At 40.4% G+C, this 22611-nt stretch overlaps 2 protein-coding genes and 1 long non-coding RNA gene across 12 annotated transcripts in view; 1 reads left to right on the top strand and 2 right to left on the bottom strand.

Moving 5' to 3' along the window:
* GPR160 (G protein-coupled receptor 160) overlaps positions 1 to 2726 on the top strand; it is a 35448-nt gene extending 32722 nt beyond the window's left edge. For all 3 annotated transcript variants that reach the window (XM_081190595.1, XM_081190596.1, XM_081190594.1), the window contains exon 2: positions 881 to 2726. In XM_081190595.1, the coding sequence (XP_081046721.1) occupies positions 929 to 1951 (1023 nt within the window). In that variant the 5' untranslated portion in view covers positions 881 to 928 and the 3' untranslated portion in view covers positions 1952 to 2726. The remainder of the gene's footprint in view (positions 1 to 880) is intronic.
* Positions 2727 to 2809: 83 nt separating this feature from the next.
* On the bottom strand, positions 2810 to 6323 carry LOC308585194. The gene is made up of 2 exons (XR_014007136.1): positions 6263 to 6323; positions 2810 to 6229 (listed from the first exon to the last, which is right to left on the bottom strand). It is a non-coding gene; the product is annotated as an uncharacterized lncRNA (long non-coding RNA).
* Positions 6324 to 10589: 4266 nt separating this feature from the next.
* PHC3 (polyhomeotic homolog 3) overlaps positions 10590 to 22611 on the bottom strand; it is a 44369-nt gene continuing 32347 nt past the window's right edge. For 7 of the 8 annotated variants that reach the window (XM_081190093.1, XM_081190092.1, XM_081190095.1 and 4 more), the window contains 7 exons: positions 22393 to 22543; positions 20510 to 20763; positions 18722 to 18881; positions 15356 to 15470; positions 12736 to 12871; positions 12408 to 12639; positions 10590 to 10815 (listed from right to left, as the gene is read on the bottom strand). In XM_081190093.1, the coding sequence (XP_081046219.1) occupies positions 10661 to 10815; positions 12408 to 12639; positions 12736 to 12871; positions 15356 to 15470; positions 18722 to 18881; positions 20510 to 20763; positions 22393 to 22543 (1203 nt within the window). In that variant the 3' untranslated portion in view covers positions 10590 to 10660. Of the gene's footprint in view, positions 10816 to 12407; positions 12640 to 12735; positions 12872 to 15355; positions 15471 to 18721; positions 18882 to 20509; positions 20764 to 22392; positions 22544 to 22611 lie in introns of those variants that run through there. The other variant, XM_081190096.1, reaches the window with a different exon arrangement.

Genomic DNA, 22611 nt, shown 5'->3' with positions numbered 1-22611 from the left:
CAGGGACTTCTCGGTAGCTGCTCCCAGTCTTTGAAATTCCCTCCCCAGATAAGCTAGACTGGCTCCCTCCTTGTCCTTCTGCTGGCAGGTGAATACTGTTTTGTTCCATCAGGCTTTTGTAAACCGACTGCCTTTAATAGTAACTTTGTTAATAAGTTTGGTGTCTAGCTCTGAGCCTTACTGTCAAGATTGCATGTACAGAGCTATTTCCCATTTGGGGCTATGGTTTCTTTGTTGAGAAACAAAACCATTATTTCTGACAGTGCACGTCAAGAAACAGGGCAATGGTGTTTTCAGTACTGGGAAATGGGGCTGATTTTTGGGTCCGTCTCAGCCTAGCATTGTTTGTTTTGATTGGCAATGTCTCTTAAAGGTCTGAGGCAGAGGTGTTTCTAGTGGTGCTACTTGACTTTAAAATGGAGATGCCAGGGATTTAATATGAGACTGCATACATGCAAAAGCTTCACCACTATGCTTTCCTAAATGTGATGAAAGCAAAACACAAGACATCTTGGTTTTCTGTGTTTATTCTCTTGACAAGTGAGGAAGGCAGGGAAAATGAAAGAATGGCAACATATGAATATGGCATGATTTAAAGCCTGCTGGATAAGAAAAGGAAACTTTTTATATGGACTCCTCTGGCAGTGGGTTGATTGTGCAATATCTTTTAATATGGATAGATATACCCGATTTTGTGGAGGCATCGCAGTTGTGGGATCCCTTCCCTGGAGGTATTGATCAGCATCCCCCTTTGTTCTTCGGAAGTCTTTGAAAACATATTTTATTCCAACGAGCTTTTAATGTATAGCTTGTACTGCTATTTTAATTATGTATCTAAGAATCTAGAAATAACTAACCAACCCTTGTTTTTATGTTTTAGGTATGTGTTGGAAATAAAGTTCAATAATACTCAACTCCATCCAAAATAATGGCTGCCATTTTCTGTGAGAACTGTTCCTTTTCATATTTTCAACATGGCCAAGCCTCCCATCATTCTGAAGCTAGTGGAGCTCTTCTGCTCATCATGCTTGGGAAAGTCATGCTCAATCTATTTTTGTTACAAGTCCGAAAACCAAATCTCCGTGAGAGTTATATGGGCTATTTCTGCAATTCGCTAGCCTTTGTTGACTTTGTGCTTCTAGCAACTATGTCCTTCATTGCCTGTTTTCAGGATTTCATGCTTTTAGGCGTCCGATTTACTGTGTATCATATCTGTCTTCTGGCTCAGATAGCAGCCCTTGCCTATGGAATCTTATTTTACCCAGTTTCTTTTGTAGCTGGTTTGGATTACTACCTTACAATAACCCAAACTTCCAAGCGTCCTAACATGTGTTGGCGATCACTATACACAGTTGCTGTTGCCTTCACGTGGATTTCAGTTCTCTGTTATGTTCTGAATCTTCCAGGCAGCTCTATAGGACTTGAGGTAAGCCATTCCAATTCTGCCTACCAGTGCCCTTTCTACACCAGCAGTCAGAGCTACTGGCTGACGGTAGGCATGCTGTTTATCATATGCCTGGTTCTTGTATTCTGTTGGTCAGAAGTTGTGGATATGGTGAAATCAATTAAACTAATTTCCATCGAGAGAGAGGTTGTTTTGTTCTTCCCTTATATGCCTGAGTGCAACCTCAAAGACTCTGCAAAGCATTTTTTGACAAGACTTCTTATCTGCTTTATTGGCACTTGGGCACCATTTGTGCTCCTTCAAATGCTAATCCTGTTCCTTGGTGCAGAGATTCCTGCTTGCATAGAGATGAACGTTCCCTGGCTTTATTTTGCCAACAGCTTTATTATTGGAATCGCATTTTGGGTCAGGCGCTGCCAGATTGAAATGACAGAAGAGACTTGGGATGTGGATCCATTTGTCAGCTGGGAATTCTGCTTTGCCCCATTCAACTGCCAAGATGAAGAGAAAACTCAAAAGCCCACCACCCAAAGTTTAATCTGTTAGCAAGCAGCTGCGAGAGGTGAATATTGAGTTACCATAACAGCTTGGGGGAAGATTGTATTATTCTGCGACATTTGTAAACTTTTGTAGGTTTTTTGGGGGAAGGGATCACCAATATGTGTATGTGAGTGGTGCTATAATGTAATTGTGTGCTGTTTACCAAGTTGGATTTCCAGTATGGGTGCTTACTTCAAAATAATGACAAATTACTGTCAAAGGTGCCCAACAGTGTTGTTTGTAATAATAACCAAATTCTGCCCTCATCTCATTCAAGGCTCTCAGATCCAGTGGAGGCTACCATGGACGGAAGGAGGCAGTTGTTGCAATTTCCACCTTTCTCTTGCAGCCCTCAATGCCACCTTCCCTGCTCCCACCAAATGCTGTCCCAAAGGTTTCCTCAACCCTTGGAACAGATTTGGGGGTGGGGGCAAGGGCTGCAGAAGGAAGGGGGAATAATAGAAAATTGCCTCCTAGCGCCCCTCCATGGAAGCCTCAACTGGATCAAAGAGCTTCTATGAATGGTTGGGAAAAACACCAATGGCTAAAATGTTTTGATTTGAAAGACAGTTAAATTGATCTTTTAATCCTTGATGATACCTGATGGGTGTGTGTTTTTATATGTTTTATTACAAATATTGTGTATGTGTGTTTTAAATTCTATTTTCCCTCTCTGGTTATTTGCAGGGGGTTATTGGGTTGTTCTTGCTTTTATTTTGATTATATATTTTGTGTTTTTATATTGTATAGGGCGGTATATAAATAAATATAAATAATTTTATTACACAGTGTTTGAGCAACATACTTGAAATAAAGTAATCAGTGGCTGTCACTCTTCCCTCAATGTGAAAAAAGACATCAAACTAGACAAATGGAAGTAGCTTTTATTTCTGCAGCACTGTATTCACACTTTCAATGTAAAGTTCAACTATAAACCAAGTTGGTGATGCTGTAGGTCAAATATTTAACCCCACAGGAAGCAAATATTACCACATAAGAATGCTCAATTTAAAAAAAAGTGTGTGCCAATAACAAAAGGTGCAATTACAAGCAAATTGAAGCAGCAATAGTATAAGGTGCTTTGATTCATCCTTTGTATAATCTGATTATTCATGGACAGATTTAATAACAAGTAAATTTTACATCACTCCTACAGACCATAACAAATATGAGAATCTAAAATTCATCCACATGCTATGTAAATATGAAAGTGCTTTTTATATAAAAAGGATACATATAGATCAATTTTTACCGAAATCACTGTGTGGCTTATTCTTTAAATGTAAAAATGATACAGCTTAATTAGGGGAAGGATAATTTTTCAAAACTTTCACTGGAAACAATGAAAGTGCCAAATTGTTGCTACATATGCTTAAACCACTTGTTTAGGAAAATCGAAGTACCATTCCATGATACAAACACAGACGTACATATATTATTATTATTTATCGAATTTATATACCACCCTGTACCAAGAGGTCTCAGGGTGGCTCACAGAATAAAATCAAAATATAAAACCACAAAATACATAATCAAAATAAAAGCAACAACCCAATAACCCCCCCTCCCCAAAACCCCACATTTTAAAAGGGCATAGGATGTCAATCCAATCAACCAAAGGCCTGGTTAAAAAGGAACATTTTTACCTTGCGCCTAAAGATGTATAATGAAGGTGCCAGGCGAACTTCCCTGGAGAGAACATTCCACAGATGGGGAGCCACTGCAGAGAAGGCCCTGCCACCCTCTGGACCTCTCAAGGAGGCACACAAGGAAGTGTGATTAATTTTACACAAATTTATATGCAAATATACTCAAAGTCCCATTGTCTCTCAGCCTCACACAAATTTGCTAATTCCTCACATAACCCTTGTCTCTGTTGGCTTTCATAGATGTAACAAAAGAGAAGAGAGGGAGAAATTACCCTGGAGAAATACAAAAATGGGGTTCAGAACATAAAGAATTTAGTTTACAAGCTTATAAATTGTAGTTAAGTACTTTATCTGCTTAAACAGCATTTTCAGATATTAGTGCAATAGAAGAGGCAGTAAAGTTAAGATTATGTTTCATCTATTTACTGGTTCACATAACAGAAAAGGGTAAAGAACACAAAATGGTCATTTTTCAGAGTCAGAAATGTTTAAGGCCATAGGGCCAATTTTATCCTATTGGTTTTTTTGGAGGGCACGGTACTTTTGTCAATCTATATAACTAGACACCCATAGAGAGGAATTATTAACAGATTTATAAACCCAACAGATTTATGAAAGGGCAGTATAACAGGTACTCTAGCATCAGATGTCTTAAAAGACCATGGATATGAACAAAAAACCCAGAAGTATGTGGAAGAAATATTTCCTAATACAAATGAGATTATATATATAATAAAGAGTTAATATATGTATTCAGGTTTTCCCCAATGGCACTGATTCCAGATGATCTTGCTTAATTAAGGTGCCAGTTTGAACATATTGATCCTGGCATCAGAAAACCATATTTAGCTGGAACAAACATTGGGCCAACATTCTCCCCCTTCCTCAAACTGCATGCCAACTTTAGTACTTTGATCATAGGATCTTTAATCACAAATTCCCATAAGGTCTGAAATGGGGAAGTATTATTGTAATGTCAGTTTGCTAACAAAGATCTAAAACCACAGGAAAAAGTCGAGAAAGGCTAAGGCTACTTAGGGGACAGCTCGTAGACCACTTACATGGGGTTCTTTTATCTTTTAGTTGTTAGGACACAACAAAGGTTGAAATCTTGTGCTATATGAGGCTTTCATTTACTATAACAGACTAGCTTCAGACACACGCAGGGAACTTTCTCCTACTATTGCAAACAATCTGTTTTTTATGCCTTCATTAGAATCATATTTACTGAAACTGTTCATGTTTACTTAGATTTCACTGATAACATCAGAAAGAACATATTTTAGAGTAAGCATTTTTTATTTAAAAAATTACATGCAAATGTTATGGGAAGAATATGTCAATTTGCATTTCAGGAGTGAATATTTACTTTACAGATTTGTGTGAAGAGATAATAACACTGGTGATGAAATATGATGTAAGCTGCTTGTTTATAACTAACTTAGTGCTGCAAGGGAGCTGCAGTTTAAGGGACTGTTCCATCCTGTTAGAGAAAATGAAGGATATGAAGTAACTTCCATCAAAACTGCACCCAGGACTTGCTTTGCCATCACTCCATTGCTAATGTCCTTTTGCCATTCTCCTAAAATACTGCCTGAGTCAAGTATGACACTTCTCTTCTCCATATACAATAGCTTTAGCCAAGATTTGTTAGTCTGTGTTTAAACCCCTCACATGTCCTTACTCCCAGGATAATGTCAGCAGGCATTGATCCTTGGCTATCTTAACTGCCCAACAAGGTGGTGATCCCATGGAGTTACTCAAACGTAACAAGCATCACTTGGTGCATCACTGATGGGGAGATTATGCAGGTGAATGATCAAATGATTCCCAAACACTGAAAGGCACTTGAGCCCTCACTCTGGCTCATGTCCTTAATTTTGTTTTAAATATATCAAAAGGCAGTTTTCTATGCCCTTTTCCTGCAGATGACTCCATCACATATATCTGATGCATATTTACATTGCACACTTGTGAAGTCTACTGTCAAGTCTCCATGGCTGTTTACAATCATGGGATTTTAGCCCACGTCAATACAAAAAGGTCGAACGCTGTGACAAGTCATTAAACCGACAGCGATGAGGGGTGGCTGCTACTACTACTGTTACATCTGGCGCCATTTGACATTTCTATTCCTATTACAGCTTGGTATATGGAAAATAGCCATCTAATGTAAAAGTGTTCTGGAGTGTCAGGAGTATAATTTTGTGCAGTCTGTGCCTGAAACCCACATGGGAAATATGCTCTGTCCTTGTGCAGATGCTTGCTAATCTATGAGGAAGACCTGAGGTGTGGCCAACTCAGGTGGCACAGTCTATAAATGATAAGATTGCCCAGAATAGTAGTGCAAGTTTCTGTGTGACTTGGTACATGCTTCCCCCAAACACCTTCAAGCAAACTGTTTCTTGTAGTTCCCATAAGATTCTAAACCTCGCAACTAACAGTGACTGGACACAGCCCAAGTATGACTCAGATTTCTAACTTCTGTAAATGCCATCACTTGACTAGAATCAAGGATGTGATGTAAAGAGGCAGGGAATTTTATTAAAAGGAGAAGAAAACATTGTATTTACCTTAGGACTAAAATTTAAAATACTCCATACTAAGCCTGTAGCTTCAGTAAATAGTCCCCAAACTATCAATGCAACCAATCAAACAAACAAACAACCAAACAACCAATGCAAATTACCACTTCCCATTTCACATCCTGTTCTTTTAGAAGCTGTACAGTGGTGCCCCGCAAGATGAATGCCTCGCAAGACGGAAAACTCGCTAGACGAAAGAGTTTTCCATTTTGGAGGTGCTTCGCAAAACAAATCTCCTATGGGCTTGCTTCGCAAGACGAAAATGTCTTGCGAGTTCCTGCGGGTTTTCCCCCCCTTCCCCCCCTTTTTCTAAGCCGCTTATCAGCTGATCCGATAAGCCGCTAATAGCGCTAATCCGTCAAAGGGCTTGCTTCGCAAGACGAAAAAACCGCTAGACGAAGAGAATCACAGAACGGATTCGCTAGACGAAGAGAATCACAGAACGGATTCTTTTCGTCTTGCGAGGCACCACTGTACTTGAGTACAAAATGTAAAGTGAGAATTAGCCCTGAAATGCTGACGCTGATAATGGTGCTGATAATTGCAAGCAAATAATGTGCTTCCACTTGTTGCTGTATTCACACAAGCACTGAAGATCACTTTTAACAAGCCTTGTGCAATTATTTCTGGGCATCCCCTAAATGCTACAAGCACTACTAAAGGAATCTGAAATCCAAGTGCTATTCCTAACTGGAGGGCAGGATTGAAGCTCAATACCATGTAGTCCATACATGTCCATGTTGCTCCATACAGTGTTAAAATGTCTTCAAGAACACACACATGCCCCCTTACAAATTACCCATCTTAAAGAATAAATACTAATTATATCCACATCATGATGAGTAACACTTAAAGGCAAACTGAAACGAATTCATTCACTCAGGGCCCAAACTAGCCTATTATATCAAGCTATGAAAACCACTTTAGTTTCTCACTTGATCGTGCTCCTTTTCATGCTGCTAGGAATCAGTGTTTTAGAGTGGCAATTCCCAGACTCTGGGAACTTCCTGCCCATTGCCTTTAGGCAGGTGCCTGCACTGCCTCTTTTCAGAGCCTAAAAACTTTTCTGTTTAAGGAAGCCTACCTAGACATGCAAAGTTGATGTGTATTTTAATCAGTAATTCTAGCTCATAACGTATATTTTTAACTCCTTAATTATAATTTGATTTTTTTTTAAAAAAGAATTATTTTAAGCCTTACCTTTATTAACTAATTAGTGTATAATTCTGTAACCTGCTTAGGGGTTTCATTTATAATTAAGTGGCATACAAACTTGGTTAAATTAAGGGGGAAACTCCAGTGCATACACAGGAATGGCTTGTGAAACATTGCCTTCTATGGTGGGCAGGGGCAGGGGCAGGAATGCTATTGCCATAAAGAGACAAGCTGAGTTGTAGGGGATGAACAAGGAGGAGATGATGTGCTTTCTTTATCTGTCCCAAAGTCAAACTTTACTGTCCCAAGGTCAATGCTGAGAGCAAAAGGCACTGACTTTTGACAAGAACCAGTCCGCTTTTGCATGATACAGAAACTTCTCTGTTTAGCTTTTGCAATTAGTTCAGTGTGGCAATTGTATCAGCTGCTACTGCCAGGGGTGGTGGTGCTATGACAGCAGCTTGCCACAGCACCAGTCTTCTTTGCTGCTCTGTTTGGTCTGCCACCATTGCCACAGCCTGAGTGGGAGGGGAGAGAAAGGAACCCATCAAACTGATAGGCTGACAGATTAGGATAAGGTAAGCGCCTGGTTCTTTGAGCAATACATCTTGCTGGACAAACTGGTTTGTTGGAGACAGCTCGAACAAATGTTTCTATTCAGGGCAGAATTATCTGTGCTTCTGTTCTTACTTTTTATCCTCAGGCCCACAGTACTTTAATATACTATATTATTCTATAATTATTGTCAGCATTCTCTGTGAACCTATACATAGTGCAGCTAATGAAAGTAACTGAGCATTTGGTATATGTAATTTATATAATGTTTATGTAATAATCACTCGGCCATGGATTTTGTGCTCTATTTATAATTACAGGAGATGTAACATTGTTCCAGTTCCCAGATGCTTAAAATAAGAGACTTAAAATAAAATAATAATAATAGCAATTTACAAAACAAAATAAGCTTTGTGTAGCACTCAGTTAAATTGAAATATTTTGATTCATATGATTTACAGCCCAGTACACATTTACTGAGAACTGTCACACAGAATTAAAATGGGACTTACTCCCACATAAATACGCATCATACTTCAGCCTTAATCTCTGTGAAGTAAATGAGACTAAAATGGCTCAAATGCTCCCCACCTAAATCCCATGTGAGTAGGACTGAACAACTAATGTCTGTCCATCCTCCAAAATGTGGCAGAAAGCTCTTAATTCTGAAATCCTCCTGTTGTGCTTTCTCAAAAAAACACCTTTACCAGTTTTCTGAACTTACAGTTACCAATACTATTTAGGCAAAGAACCAGTTCAGTTAGCTGTTCACAACTACTATTTCCGTAAAGAACCAGACCATATGATTTGGAGGCAGCTTTAACTACTTGGCATCCTACAACATGTTTGCATGTTTCATATGCAAAAGAATCTATGCGCAGTAAATACGAGGAGTTGGAGAATGATTAATACTTTGTAATTTTCAAACCTTTACCATAGGCACCTGTAAATGTTTGGTAGCTCTCCTTAACACTATAAAGAATTTACTTACTTTGAGCTTCTGATAATAATAAACGGATTAATTGTTGAAGGTTAACGATAATACAGTAACTTTCTGAACGCATTCCTAAATTTGAGATTAAAAAAAACCAGTAGGGCTAAAACCAGTAGTCTTAAGTAATTTTGCTAATTAAACCACCCTTAAATTAACAGATACAGTGTTAATGCCCAATAAAACAAACAACATTTTACCAGGCCACAAGCCCTTGTGGAAGATTCACATTCAGTTAAATGATGATCACAATCTATAAGACATTTCTTTTGAACAAGCTCTATTAAAATGAACAGAGATCCCTTAGTCTTATGACACACTCATTCATGTTAGTGGGTCTGGCTTAGGAGAAATACTCAGTGAACTGGGCCCCATTTCACTGAAGCATGCTAACTTAATGGTGGGGTAGAAGATCTTCCAAAGAATGATTCAAACTCCTACTCAGATATAGAGGACAAACTTCTGAACACTTACTCTTAATACTTTGGTGCCATTGGTTTAGGGTCCTTGCTGTAACATGAATAACTGCTGCAGATAACACTGGGCTGCGAGGAAATGTTACAAAGAAAAACCATTGTGATTTCAAAAAGTGCTTATTCCCTATGGAGAGGGAAGAACAACGTCCCCAGCAGCGTCCACCAGAACACCTGCAAATGGAGAGGCGAGAGAACTATAGAAAGAAAGCGAAGTCTAGAAATGTCTGCTGATCCAATTTGCCCTTGAGAATTATTCAATAATTCGGAGTTGCACACCAGCGTACGGGCGACACATTTCCATTGAACAGGTGTACATTAACTCCTTTGGTCTAAACCAGCAAGAAGAAGAAGAAAAAAACCAGAACAATAACAACATAATGCCCTCTTCAGTGCATAGCAGCATACAAAGAATCATTGTCATCATGTATGTGCTTTTTACTACCGTCTGGGAAGTGTGTGCCACACCGCCGTTCCAGCTCTCAGCAGTTTTGCCACTATGTGCATCACACCTAACTGTACAACTTCATTTATCAAGAATACCCCCCACCCCTTCCCCCACCCCCCAAAAAAAACATTCATAGGTTTGTACACATGAGAGGGATGCTTATGCTGACATGGAATTCAAGTGACCAAGGTTCTGACAGTGGAAGGTATACTGCATTTACAAAATATCTTGCATGTTCACAGAAAAGCTTCAGCACTTAAAAGAGAATACTACAGTGGTGGGGCAGCTGTAGGGTTATGAGAGAAGAGGAAGTCAGTTGCAAGTTCCCTTCAAACTATACGCTCAGGATTAATTGAAACTCAAAAGAGCACAATTAAATGCATAGCATTTTACCATAATCAGTGCTTCCACAGACTCTGTGGACTCTTCTGTTAATCCATATTCTTAAAAAGCTTTCTACAAAGGAAAAAGTGTATAGAAACACAATTTGAAACTGTAATCAAGGTTATATCAAGGTTACATTTTCTAAAAAAAGCTTAAATCTTGAATGTTAAATAATCACCTTTTTGGAATAAGCATCACTCGCAACATCTTACAGAAGCCTCATAGAGCTTTCCACTGACTCTCCTTGCCCTGCATTTGACTACAACAACTTGCCAACACAGCTTATGCTTCCTGATAAGCTGGATAACTACTGGAAGGTTTGGAAGATTACATTAGATATGCTCCTCCAACAGTCTTTATGTGGAAAAGGATGCTTAGCAAAACACAGCAGTAATAATCACATCAAACGTTAAGATGCTGTTTTATTACAAGTCTGTCATATGGTGGAAGCTGTGATTTAAAGCCTTATTTTCCACTAGGATTCCTTCAAGGAGTTGATTCGTGCACAGATTTTCAGTGCAGGTCCTAGCTTAATATTCATTGCACTCATGAGGTGATCCTCTTTTAATAAGAGGAGAGCCTGCCCATCAATCTCCTGGGCTCGAAATTCATCGGCAATATCTTGGCAACCTGCAAAGAAATGACAATTATTAATTTAAAAATAGGCATTGTGATCTTGAAATAAGATTTCCTCCCCCAAAGCTTGGTTTAATGACTTCCACCTTTATCTAAATCTTGCCTATAATTCCATCCCTGTTTGCATTATTGTTGGTAGAAAAGAGCGCACATTCTCAAGGGTTCCAGCTCCTCATTAACCTGGGCCTTCTCTTTCTACTGTTGTAAAACCACTGAAATATTGCAGCAGACACTTCCTGTTCCTTCACATCTCTGCCTGCTCTGAAATAATAATAAAAAATTCCTTCCAGTAGCACCTTAGAGACCAACTAAGTTTGTTATTGGTATGAGCTTTCGTGTGCCATGCACACTTCTTCAGATACACTGAAACAGAAGTCACCAGACCCTTATACATAGTGAGAGGGTGGGGAGCAGTCTTACTCAGAAGGGTGGTGGGAATGGGTGATTGGCTGATAGGTGTGGTAATCCTGTTAACAACTGCTATTGGTCTTACAGGAAAAAGCAAGGGGTGAGATGGCTAAAAATAGCTTTATCATATATAATGAGATAAGAAATAGACCTGAAATGCTCTGAAATAGATCATTTATGTCTTCTGGGGTGGGAAACACTAATATTCTACTTCAGATGAGACACAGGTGCAACAGAACAGGATTCACGTAACACTGTAGTGTCTGAAACGTTCAGATTACAGCTTGATCTTTGAGAATAGTAACCAATGCACAGATCACAACACAAGGATGGGGGGGGGAACCCCCCTCTTCCTCCTGCTTGGTGGTGTGAATTAGCCCTGTTGACTGGAGACTTCTTGGCAGTGGAGCGTGGGTGAAACTGGGTCTCTCTCAGGATCCTAGCCGCTACCTAAGCAAACACATTCAGCCAATGCAGTGTTATTTAAACAAGAGATACCTGGGATATTTAAAAGGAAATCAGGGTTCAGCTGAATAGGGAGGTGTTACCACACTATTGAAGCATAAACCTCTCACTACACAACAGCCTCAGTGATGTACCAAGGGATACTGAACAATGCCATAGTGATTATGAAACAGTACTGGTAGACATACTAAGGTGTGTGCAAGCAAAATAAAAAGATTTAAGAACTGAAAATAAATCAGCTATTTTTGAAAACTGTCACAACAGTTTCCATCTGAGTGGTTTTAAGTGGCTGTGAGAGAAAAGGCCTACTTAGTGGTGGCACCCTGACTGTGGCGGGCTCACCTGGGACCTACTCTGATGTCATTTTGGAACTAGGCAAATGTCTCTTTTATTTTTCCAGTTTTTAAAAACGTAACTGTTCCCCCCTGTAAATCACTTTAATGTTTGCATTTAATTTGTTTGGACTGAGATTTTATTTTATTTTTGGTAAGCCTGAGAACTTGCTGGAAGTCACCGTATAAATCCCGAAACCCCTCTCTGCTGCCAAGGATTCTGAAAGTAAACTCTAGAAGCACAAGAGGAAATAGGTGCGATATTAATCCTGTTTCTTTGCAACCCAAACCAGCTCTCCTACGCCTCCTCTGCCTCTCTCCTCAAGGTAGTAATATTGTCATTGGACATTCTTAGCAAACAAATGTGCTCCATTTCCATACCAGGCAAAGAATGTATGAAGGCCCAAACATCTTCCACAGTCCATCCAGATGGATCAGATTGTATCGCTGGTAACAAATCCATGTTGTCTGTTGTTTTCCTAATTCTCAGTTCCCTAAGTTCGCGCTCTCTTTCCCTTTCACTTTGCCTTCGCAAGCGAGTGGTCATGGCAACCGGTACATTGTCTTCCTGAGAAGCCAAGTCTTCTTCTGCAGATGGATAAGTAATTGGAAGCTGGAAAATGCAGTACAGATAAACCACAGTATAACCATTTTCCTTGATTAACTCTTACAAAAGGACACCGTGGAGTTTAGTTAGCATTCCACAGACCTGTCTAAGGAAGTGTTCCCTGGGAGCTCCATCAGAGCTGCTTGGCCGTCGCCCGCGTCGCCCAAGACTCCGGCTCCAACGACTGCTTTTTTCTGAGCCATATAATCCAAATTTCTTACTGCAGCTGACGTTGTACCTAAAAAATTTTTAAAAAATTAAACATTCTGAAAAATTGCTTCTGGGAGTAGAATGTCAATGCTCAGTGAGAACTAACTTTTTTTTAAAAAAAGCAATAGAGCCTTTGGTTCCATAATGCAAGAAGGAAATAAATATCATAAACAAATAATTGTTTTCTTATCAAAACTGGTCAAAGTCCATCAATTCATAGTTTAAAATAAATGTTACTTCCCTAAATGTTCTGAGTTAACTGTATCTAATGAGTTCAAGATATGTTAGTTTACTACCTCTTGTGGTTTTATATGATTTCACCTGCAGTTCTTTGGCCCCTAGGAGGGTGGGCCAAGGGTAATAGGAAGTATTAGGTCTTCTCTGAGGGTGGGGAGAGTTCTGACTTCAGGGAGGGAGAGCCCATGTCAGATTCCCCTCCTCCTCCTGTCATTACCTCTACAGTCCATACCCTACCAGTGTTGGAGCTCTGATACAGGTGCAGCTGAAAAGGGGGCATACCAGAGGAGGACTGAAGCATGACAGGGGCAAATCCAGGGGGTGGCTTGGATCAAGTGTCCAAAACTACCCCCCTCATTCCACATATCCATGACCCACACCAAAAATAATTTCTGCCCAGGGGCTAGTATAGTTCAGTACTGTTTCTTTCCCTCCATTCCAAAGTTCAAACTATGTGCTGCACGAAGAAATACCATATTTTTCGCTCTATAAGACGCACCTAGTTTTTAGAGGAGGAAAACTAGAAACAAGAAAGCAACGCAAAGCCTCTTGAGCGAAGAGGCAGGAGCAGGTGCGCACCAATCCCTCTTGCTCTCCTGGCTTCAGCGATAGCTGCGCAGTCTGCATTCGCTCCATAAGACGCACACACATTTCTCCTTACTTTTTAGGAGGGGGAAGTGCGTCTTACAGAGCGAAGAATATGGTACTTTCTTTTATCTGTCTTAAATTTTTCAACATTCAGCTTCACTGGAGGCTCATGAGCTCTGCTATTATGAGATGGGGGGAAACTTTTCTCTATCCACTTTTTCCATGAGTCGTTGGTGATTGTGTTGTTAATTTCTTTACATTGCTTTTAGAGCACAATAAGTAGCATGTTTGGGGTTAATTGGTTTTTTTTAAACAACAACAACAGCAACAACTACTATGATAAATGTTTTAATCAATCATGCTGATAAATTGGGGTCTTATTTCCATAAGTAGTGAAACTGCAGTAAGAATGAATTCCTTTGGTAATTAATTATGATTAAAGTACCCTGTGACCCCAAATGTAAGCTTGTTTATCGATTATTTGAAAGACTTAATGTTTAAAGAAGTGTTAATCCTTTTTATGACTGAAGCCAGACAAGTTATAGCAAGGCACTGGAAAACATCTGCTAATTTGACCCTGGAGACTTGGTTGGAAAGGGCATGGAACACTGCTCTTATGGAAAAGTTATCAGAGCAACTTACAGATCTAAAAAACATGAGAGCTAAGGATGGTTTTGGAGAAACATGGTACATGTTTATTCAGCATGTCAGAAGAGACAGTACAATAACAAAACCACCAGCAGTGCATGACTCTCTCTGGAACAACTTGTTCAGGTAAGAATAGAAAACAATGCCCAACAATCACAACTGTCCAAAATCCAACACATGAAATTCCTGTAACGTATTTTGGGAGAGAAGGGAAATGGAAATTTGTGTTACATGCTTCATAAACTTGTAGATTTTTTAATACAGTAGACCAGGGGTCTGCAAACTTTTCAGCAGGGGGCCGGTCCACTGTCCCTCAGACCTTGTGGGGGGCTGGACTATATTTTGAAGGGGTGGGGAAAGAACAAATTTCTATGCCCCACAAATAACGCAGAGATGCATTTTAAATAAAGAAACACATTCTACTCATGTAAAAACATGCTGATTCCCAGACTGTCCATGGGCCGGATTTGGAAGGCGATTGGGCTGGATCCAGCCGCCAGGCCTTAGTTTGCCTACCCATGCAGTAGACTCTCAACTTACATGGGGCTTAAGTTCCAGGGATAGAGCATAAAGCCAAAATCGCACATAGCAAAAACAACCCTTTAAAAACTGCAAAAAGCACAGTGCAGCACTCTCCAACCACCTCCACGCTCTCTTTGAAGGTGATATGCACTCTTCCCAAGGCTGGTGTAGACTTTCCCTGCACCTCTGGATTCCTTTCCAGGGTGAGTGCAGTGGCACGTGGGATTGCCAATGTTCCCCAGGAGTGCAAAACTGTGATTGTGCCAGTTAAATATGTGTAAATTGCAAGTTGACTATATTTTTGAAAATGTAAAAATAAAGCTGATTTAAAAAACAAACTGATAAACACCACTAGCAAAACTGGAACAAAGAGTCACTAGGCTGGGTAAAATCCTATGCTGGGGTCTCACTGAACTATCTGTTCATAAGATTTTGATCCCAAATCCAGCGCTATGTTTAAAAAGCAGGCCTATACACAATTTTTGGAATATTTGAAATTATAACTAATGAAGAATACCTCTTGGCACAGGACATGGTGCAGAATCGCTTTGACCGCAGAAACTTATTTGCATATCCCATTTTCCCACAAAACTCGCACTTGAGGAGATCCGTTTCCATCTCATCCAGCCCCTCTAAAGGGAAACAGCAACATAAATTCAGTCAGTCTGAGCCACTCAGTTATAAAAACATTTTCAAAAGTCCGACAGAAGCTGTGATGAACTGTCAAAGAAAAGATACTCCAAACCGTATTGCCAAGAGAAACGGTATTTGATGGCTTGTATAAATTACGTAGGGTGGCGCTGTGGGTTAAACCACAGAGCCTAGGACTTGCCAATCAGAAGGTTGGCGGTTTGAATCCCCGTGACGGGGTGAGCTCCCTTTGCTCGGTCCCTGCTCCTGCCAACCTAGCAGTTTGAAAGCACATCAAAGTGCAAGTAGATAAATAGGTACCGCTCCAGTGGGAAGGAAAACAGCGTTTCCATGCGCTGCTCTGGTTCGCCAGAAGCGGCTTAGTCATGCTGGCCACGTGACCCGGAAGCTGTACGCCCGCTCCCTCGGCCAATAAAGCAAGATGAGCGCCGCAACCCCAGAGTCGGTCATGACTGGACCTAATGGTCAGGGGTCCTTTTACCTTTACCTTATAAATTAATTTAGATCAAGCGAGTTTGTCTGTAAACATACTTATTTTGCATAATTTAATGAACATTTAAAAGTGCCTGAAGCTGAGTCAGGTCCATTCAGCCCAACTGCTTTGACTAGCAAAGGATTGGATAGGCTGTAGACTGAACCTAGGATCTTCATGCAAAACATGCATTCTACCAGTGTGTTACCATCCAGAGCTCCAAGGCAGCACAAGGACCCTATGCAGGCAATGGGAAATCGAAAGCTAAGAACACAAAATTTGTCTTGCTAGATCAGGGATGGGGAACCACTGGCCCATGAGCCAATCCTGACCCACCGCGTCGGCGCATGAGGCCACCCTCCTGTCAAAAACTCCCCAGAACTGGATGAGCCAGTTCTTTATCTGGTCCTTGGGATGAAAACGTTCTCCTCACTCCTGGCGCAAAACAAGTTGCCAACTGCTGCCTTTAAGCAAATTCATTGTTTGAGTAAATGTTGGCTGAACCGGTTAACTGTAGCATTTGATCACCAGGCTAGCACCACTTGGGCGTAAAGTCCAAACCAAAGAGAAAACAAGGATGCAAATACTTGAGACACCACAAAAGAACAGAAACACTATTTCTTGGAGGTTTGTTGAAGAAAAGCAACTATTAAAACAGAAGCAATCAAATAAATAAATAAATCCTATCGGAAAATATAATACATTCGTGTGGATTACAACAAGCACAGGAAGGCTCATTGTTTGCAGTTCCTCCAATGTCTTAAGACTGAAACGTAAGACTGAGAAATAACTGTAAGAGTGGGGTGCGTAACAGCATACGTATAAATTTTGGCACAAAACATGAGGAAATGCTTAACACAATGCTACTTTTTTATTTAAAAAAACATAATTTGAGAACTACTTGTCCTTTATGAGAAAGGCCACATGGAATTTTAGTCAAATACAGTACAACGGGTGACCAACAGCTTATCTTGGAAATATAAGAGATTATTGCATCTTATTTTACTTTTGCTAAACACTACCTGCAGAACAGCTTCTGTAGTATAAAAGCTGTTAACTCTTTGAAATATCCAATAGCTGAACAAAAGGAACTGCTCAATGGCTTATCTGATGGTGTTTACAAAATACGGAGGAATTTAACGACGACACAAAATGCTGCTTTTCAGTGGTATGAAAGCCGAACACCTGAAAATTCAGTTCCCTGTACAGACAGGAGTGGCTCTATGGAGATATTTCAGCATAAATCAGGTTATGTCATATTTTTGGCCCATGCTTGCCCTTTTGTTGTAGTGCTCTCCAACCCTATTTCTGCACCAAAGAGATTCACCTTGGCTCAGTATATAAATTTGGACTCTCTCTTGTCTATGCTTGTTATTTCACCTGGGATTCTACCCATGAAAATTCCCTATTGTCAGCTTGATGAAAAGGGGGAGGGCTTGTCTATAAATCAATGTAGTTCTTATTACGCTGTAGTAGGCTGACTGGAATCTGGCTGTGTACCACCAAAATTGCAGTTATTTTACATAATGAAGCCTACTGTAATGCACAGTTGCCTGATCAAGCAAGGAAGGGAAGTCCATACATGCTGCTGATGTGTATGTGTTACCATTTGAAGGGGATAAGGATACACATCTGCAGTCAGGGCTGTGACCTCCATGCAACAAAAAGGACAACAGCTAGATCAGGTGCTAAAACATTTATTTACAACTTCGGCATCCACACAAAATATGGCATTGGGTGACAACGTCTGGGAAACTCTCTTTCCTAACATACAGTGGTACCTTGGGTTACATACACTTCAGGTTGCATACGCTTCAGGTTACAGATTCCGCTAACCCAGAAATAGTGCTTCAGGTTAAGAACTTTGCTTCAGGATGAGAACAGAAATCGTGCTCCAGCAGCACGGCAGCAGCAGGAGGCCCAATGAGCTAAAGTGATGCTTCAGGTTAAGAACAGTTTCAGGTTAAGAACGGACCTCTGGAACGAATTAAGTACTTAACCCGAGGTACCACTGTACTGTATTATTCTGTGTATAAGACGCCCCCATGTATAAGACGCCCCCTATTTTTTGAGCCCAAAATTAAGAAATAAATATCTTAAATACCAAACAGAACTTTGATATTTTATTAAATTTTCAAAACACCAGTATATTTAGTACCATATATTTAAACATCAAACACAGTGAGGCAAGCTGTGTAATGGTGGCAGCTCCTGTCAGCTCAGTGTAACTCCACCGTAGCTACAGCTACAGCTCTCCCACCTGTATGTGGCACTTTTGTCTCAGTATTTACAGTATGTACCGTTATTTACTCCACGAGCGCTGGCAGACGCGAACGCTGATCGAGGAGCTGCGATTGCCAGAGCTGCCTGAGTGAGTGCGCTTGGGGAATGGGGGGGTCTGGGTAGCCAGGGGGCGGCTGAGGGAACTGGGTGAAAGGGACAATGTCTGGAGTGGGGGCTGCTGGGGGGGGGAGAGTACCAAACCAGGGTTTGTCGTGAGGCCAATAGTGAGGGGAGGCTGGGGGCGGGGTAAGAATATGGATGGCGGCATGTATTTATTTACATATTTAATTGCAGCATTCCGCTGTATAAGACAACCCCCAATTTTAAACTTTAAAAAATTGGGAGGAAATCTCGTCTTATACATGGGAAAATGTGGTAATTAGAAATCTCAGGAAACAGTCTCTGGCGGAAAAATAGAATAGGCTCAGGTTTCAGAAAATACAGTTGCTCAGCATATGTTAAATAAGATGCACAAACCTTCCGTAATTATATCCTCCAACTCCGTGTCTGAGGAGTTGTCTACGTGCTTTGCATTGTTCTGCAGCTCTGGCTCCACACACATAACGTTCACCCCCTGGCCCTCCACCAGCAGCCTCTTTTTTGCAGGCTGCTCAACTAGAAGAGAGGAGCAACTTACCTGTTACAAGAGAAAAGAAGAAGATCATGATACAAGAAAACAGTACACATAACCTTGCAAGGTCAGGGCATGCATTCATTAGACTTATTGCTACACAGAGAGACAAAGAATAGGTCTGTGCCTTTTGTTGTCTACGGTCCAACTCCGAACCAACATAACAATCAAAACAGATGAAATGAGAATGGAAGAATGAGAAGAGAAGCAAAGAAATCTATTTTTCATTTGAAAGAAATTGTTGCTTATTTTAGACTTCTACTTGTGGCTTCGGAAATCTCAAAACATAAGGGAAAGTATGAAAAGAAGACACTACAGAAAATATATATGCTATTTTCAATTCATCCAATGCCTGTTATATCTAAAATATCTTCCCACTCCTTTCTTGATAGATAGATTACCTTCCATTGTCTATTTTCTGTCTTTAAATGTGTACAAAGGAAAGAAAAGAGACTCAGGAAGATAATCTGCCTGTTATGAAGGTAGAAGAATTCTGCTGAATGTTATACGTGGAGCTGACTCTAAAGGATGTAACACCAATCCTGGCCCAGCTGCACTGGCTGCTATTTAGCTTCTGCATCCATTTCAAAATGATGCTTTTGACCTATGATATCTTACGCTACTCAGGATGCCAATAGCTCATATGAACAGACCCAGTGATCTGTGATGAGGCCTTCCCAGAGAACAGGCCTTTTCTGCGGTGGCTCCCCATTTGTGGAACGCTGTCCCCAGGGAAATAAGTTTAGGCAAAAGCATTCCTCTTCAACCAGGCCTGCAGCTGTTAATCAACCTATAGCCTTTTCAAGGGGGAGGTGGGGACGATGACACAGTATTTAAATATAATAATAATAATAATAATAATAATAATAATAATAATAATAATAATAATAAAAATATAAAAAATGGCTTGGAATCTATCTACCCTCTTTGCTTATTCTTTCCTCTCTGAAGTTCAATAGATGGACTGAACATAAGTTGTATTTAACAGCTGACAACAATAACAGCGTGGTATAGGCAAAAAAACTGCCCATTCAGGGTCAGCCTATCCAGAAGTGAATCCATTTAGAAGATTGTGGCAGGATTCGGATTGGGTAAATCAGTCTATTTCTAGTCCATGACTGTTTTGCATGTTTTGGCATCAATTACAGTACTGGTTCATCTTTCCTTTAATGGTTGCCCCCAAGGAAGAGTCAATTGACTCAGAAGGTCTTGGGACGAATACATAATCTTATCTACCTTTGAGCTCTCCTCTCTACATCCTGACATCGGATGCCTTCCAATTTCCTGCCCCCTTTTTTATACTGAGTCAACACATTGGTCCAGTGAACCCTGAATTACATAATCTGAAGGGCAGGGGTCTTTTGGGACTCATGCAGAGGGCCTTCCTAGCTCTGCTACTTCATGTTCAGAATTGCAGGGAGCCAACACATCTAAACCAAGAAAAAACAGACCCCATTGACCACAGTGAAAGTGTTTCTAATAAGCTATTTGACAGACAGCAGTTACTAGAATCAAGTTATTTGGAGTGAAAAGCTTTAGAGAAGCAATAGCCCCAAATAACCACAACACATTGCCTCCTAAATCAAACCAACCAACCAACAAGATACAAATATGGCTCAACATTGCACACTTACAGGAAATGGCTCTAACCCCTCTTGGATCACAAAGCCCTCAATAACATGGGTCAGGATTTGTGGCTTAACGATAGCCTGTGGAGGTTTGTTTTCTATGCTAGGGTTCTTATGAGACACTGATGCGCTGTTACTCCTTGTTGGAATTGCTGGAAGCAAAAGAGGTGGTTGTGGAACAGAGGCATGTGAAGGGTCTGATGGTGATTTAATTACAGAAGCGCTAACTGATGAGGCCATTGAGGGATGTCCGTCTTGTTCTGGAAAAAAAGTATTATTATTTTAAAAAAACAACTCAAGTATTATTTACATTCACGGCTTCACCACTACAGAATTCCTTCCTAATTCTTGTTTCTTCTACTGACAAATTCCCAAAGTAATTTGGTCTTTTTGTCCAGTGTGCTCTTATCTTAGATAAGAGCCTACCAGTATCACAAATGCACTGTTGGGAGTGGGAACTGCACAACATAGCAATTTGAATAATGTGATTTGTCACAATATTGTTTAACTAGCACAGAAATCCAGTTCCACTGGCATGAAATTTATTGGTGCAAGGAGGACAATATGCTAGCAGCCTGTTGTGCATAATAATTATCCTTCTTTCTTGCCTAAAGCATTTTTCTAGTCCATTAAACATTATTGTAACATTAAAGGAATCACACTCATATTTTTATTTTTAATAAGATAAATTGTATAACCTAATTTGTGTACATGCTGAGAAATTGAGAAACAACCAGCAAGCATGCCTCCTTCTATGTTTCTGTTCCTTAACTATCACTGCTACTTGTTCAATTCTATGGTCCATCTTGCCCAATATTCTGCCTGTGACATATTCCATTTCTGAATACTTCTGAGGAAATGCACACCAATGACAGTTTACCTATAGCTAAATAGCTACTGACATTCTTGTCTTCTGTTATCTTGTGTTGACAGAGGTTAACAGAAGTGACCAGCAATTGTGAAGCCTGGCTTTGTGACATTGCATTTTTTAAAAAAATGGGAACTAACCGAATTATACCCAGTTAAGCAAAGTGCATTGATACTTTTCACCAAATCTGATGAATCTGTGGCCTGGGATGGGGCCTGGAATGCAATGTAAGGTGTGGGGGGTTAAAATGCAATGATTATTGAGTTACACCTATTGCCATGTTTTAAGATAGCTGGTTGCAGACATCTGGCTTACAGATGTTAGAGACTGGTAGCTCTAGAGATCTGGGGATCTTAGGGCGGATGAACATTGCTAGTCATTGCCTCTGAGCAAGCAGCAAAAAAACCCGCATTAGGCAAAAGACTCAATCCTACATCCACCTCAAGTCAATAATGCCTGGCTTTGGGGTCTGTGAAACCCTAAGAGGGTGCCCCTGCACCTCTCCCCAATTCCACAATCATGTCAGCCATTGGTTGTACCTCAGTGGCTATGTGGCTGCTCACTTATGCTTCCCCTCATATAGAAACTGTTTAGCTCCTTCCTCTTCTGTTTCTACTGATGTTGGATCTGCCTGGCTTCCTCATGTCTGCCTACTGTAATAGGCCCTTGAATTCTCTCTTTTTCCTTCAGGGGTCTGAACTGCAGAAGCACATGTGCAAAAAAAGGAGAGGCTCTTGCCGTTTCCTTCTGCCTTAAGCTACAAACTAGCAGGCTGCCTGCTGCTAAGGTGAACTACCGTAGTTGGCGGGTGATCAGTTTTCCCCCTGTCCTCTCCCCACCTTGAATCTAAATTGGTTTCAGCAATCTGCTGAATCCAAGACACAATTCAGACATTCAAGTATACTGGGTGAGATTCTATCCCTTTATCTTGCAGCACAATCAAAACTGCACAAAGAGAAAAGAATGGACACCACACCGGAATCTGCCCTAAATAACTACACACCTCCATATTCCTTCTTACCTGAAAAAGGTTCCTCATAGCCAAGTTCGTCTCTATTTCTTAAAGTTATAGCTGGAGGCGACAAGGTGGGTGGAGTGGGGGTCCTAACCATATGCACACAGTCCGATTCTTCTGGCATCTCCTCCTCACACATGTCTTCCACTTGATAAATCTGCATTGAAGAAATAAGCACTTTTAGAATCAAACCCTACAGATATTTTATGGAATTGTTAGTTGCCC

The sequence above is a fragment of the Podarcis bocagei genome (assembly GCF_964188305.1).
Source record: "Podarcis bocagei genome assembly, chromosome: 4".
Classification (NCBI taxonomy): Eukaryota; Metazoa; Chordata; class Lepidosauria; order Squamata; family Lacertidae; genus Podarcis; species Podarcis bocagei.
The sequence above is the reverse complement of the archived record's forward strand: the minus strand, read 5'-3'. Positions and strand labels throughout refer to the sequence as shown.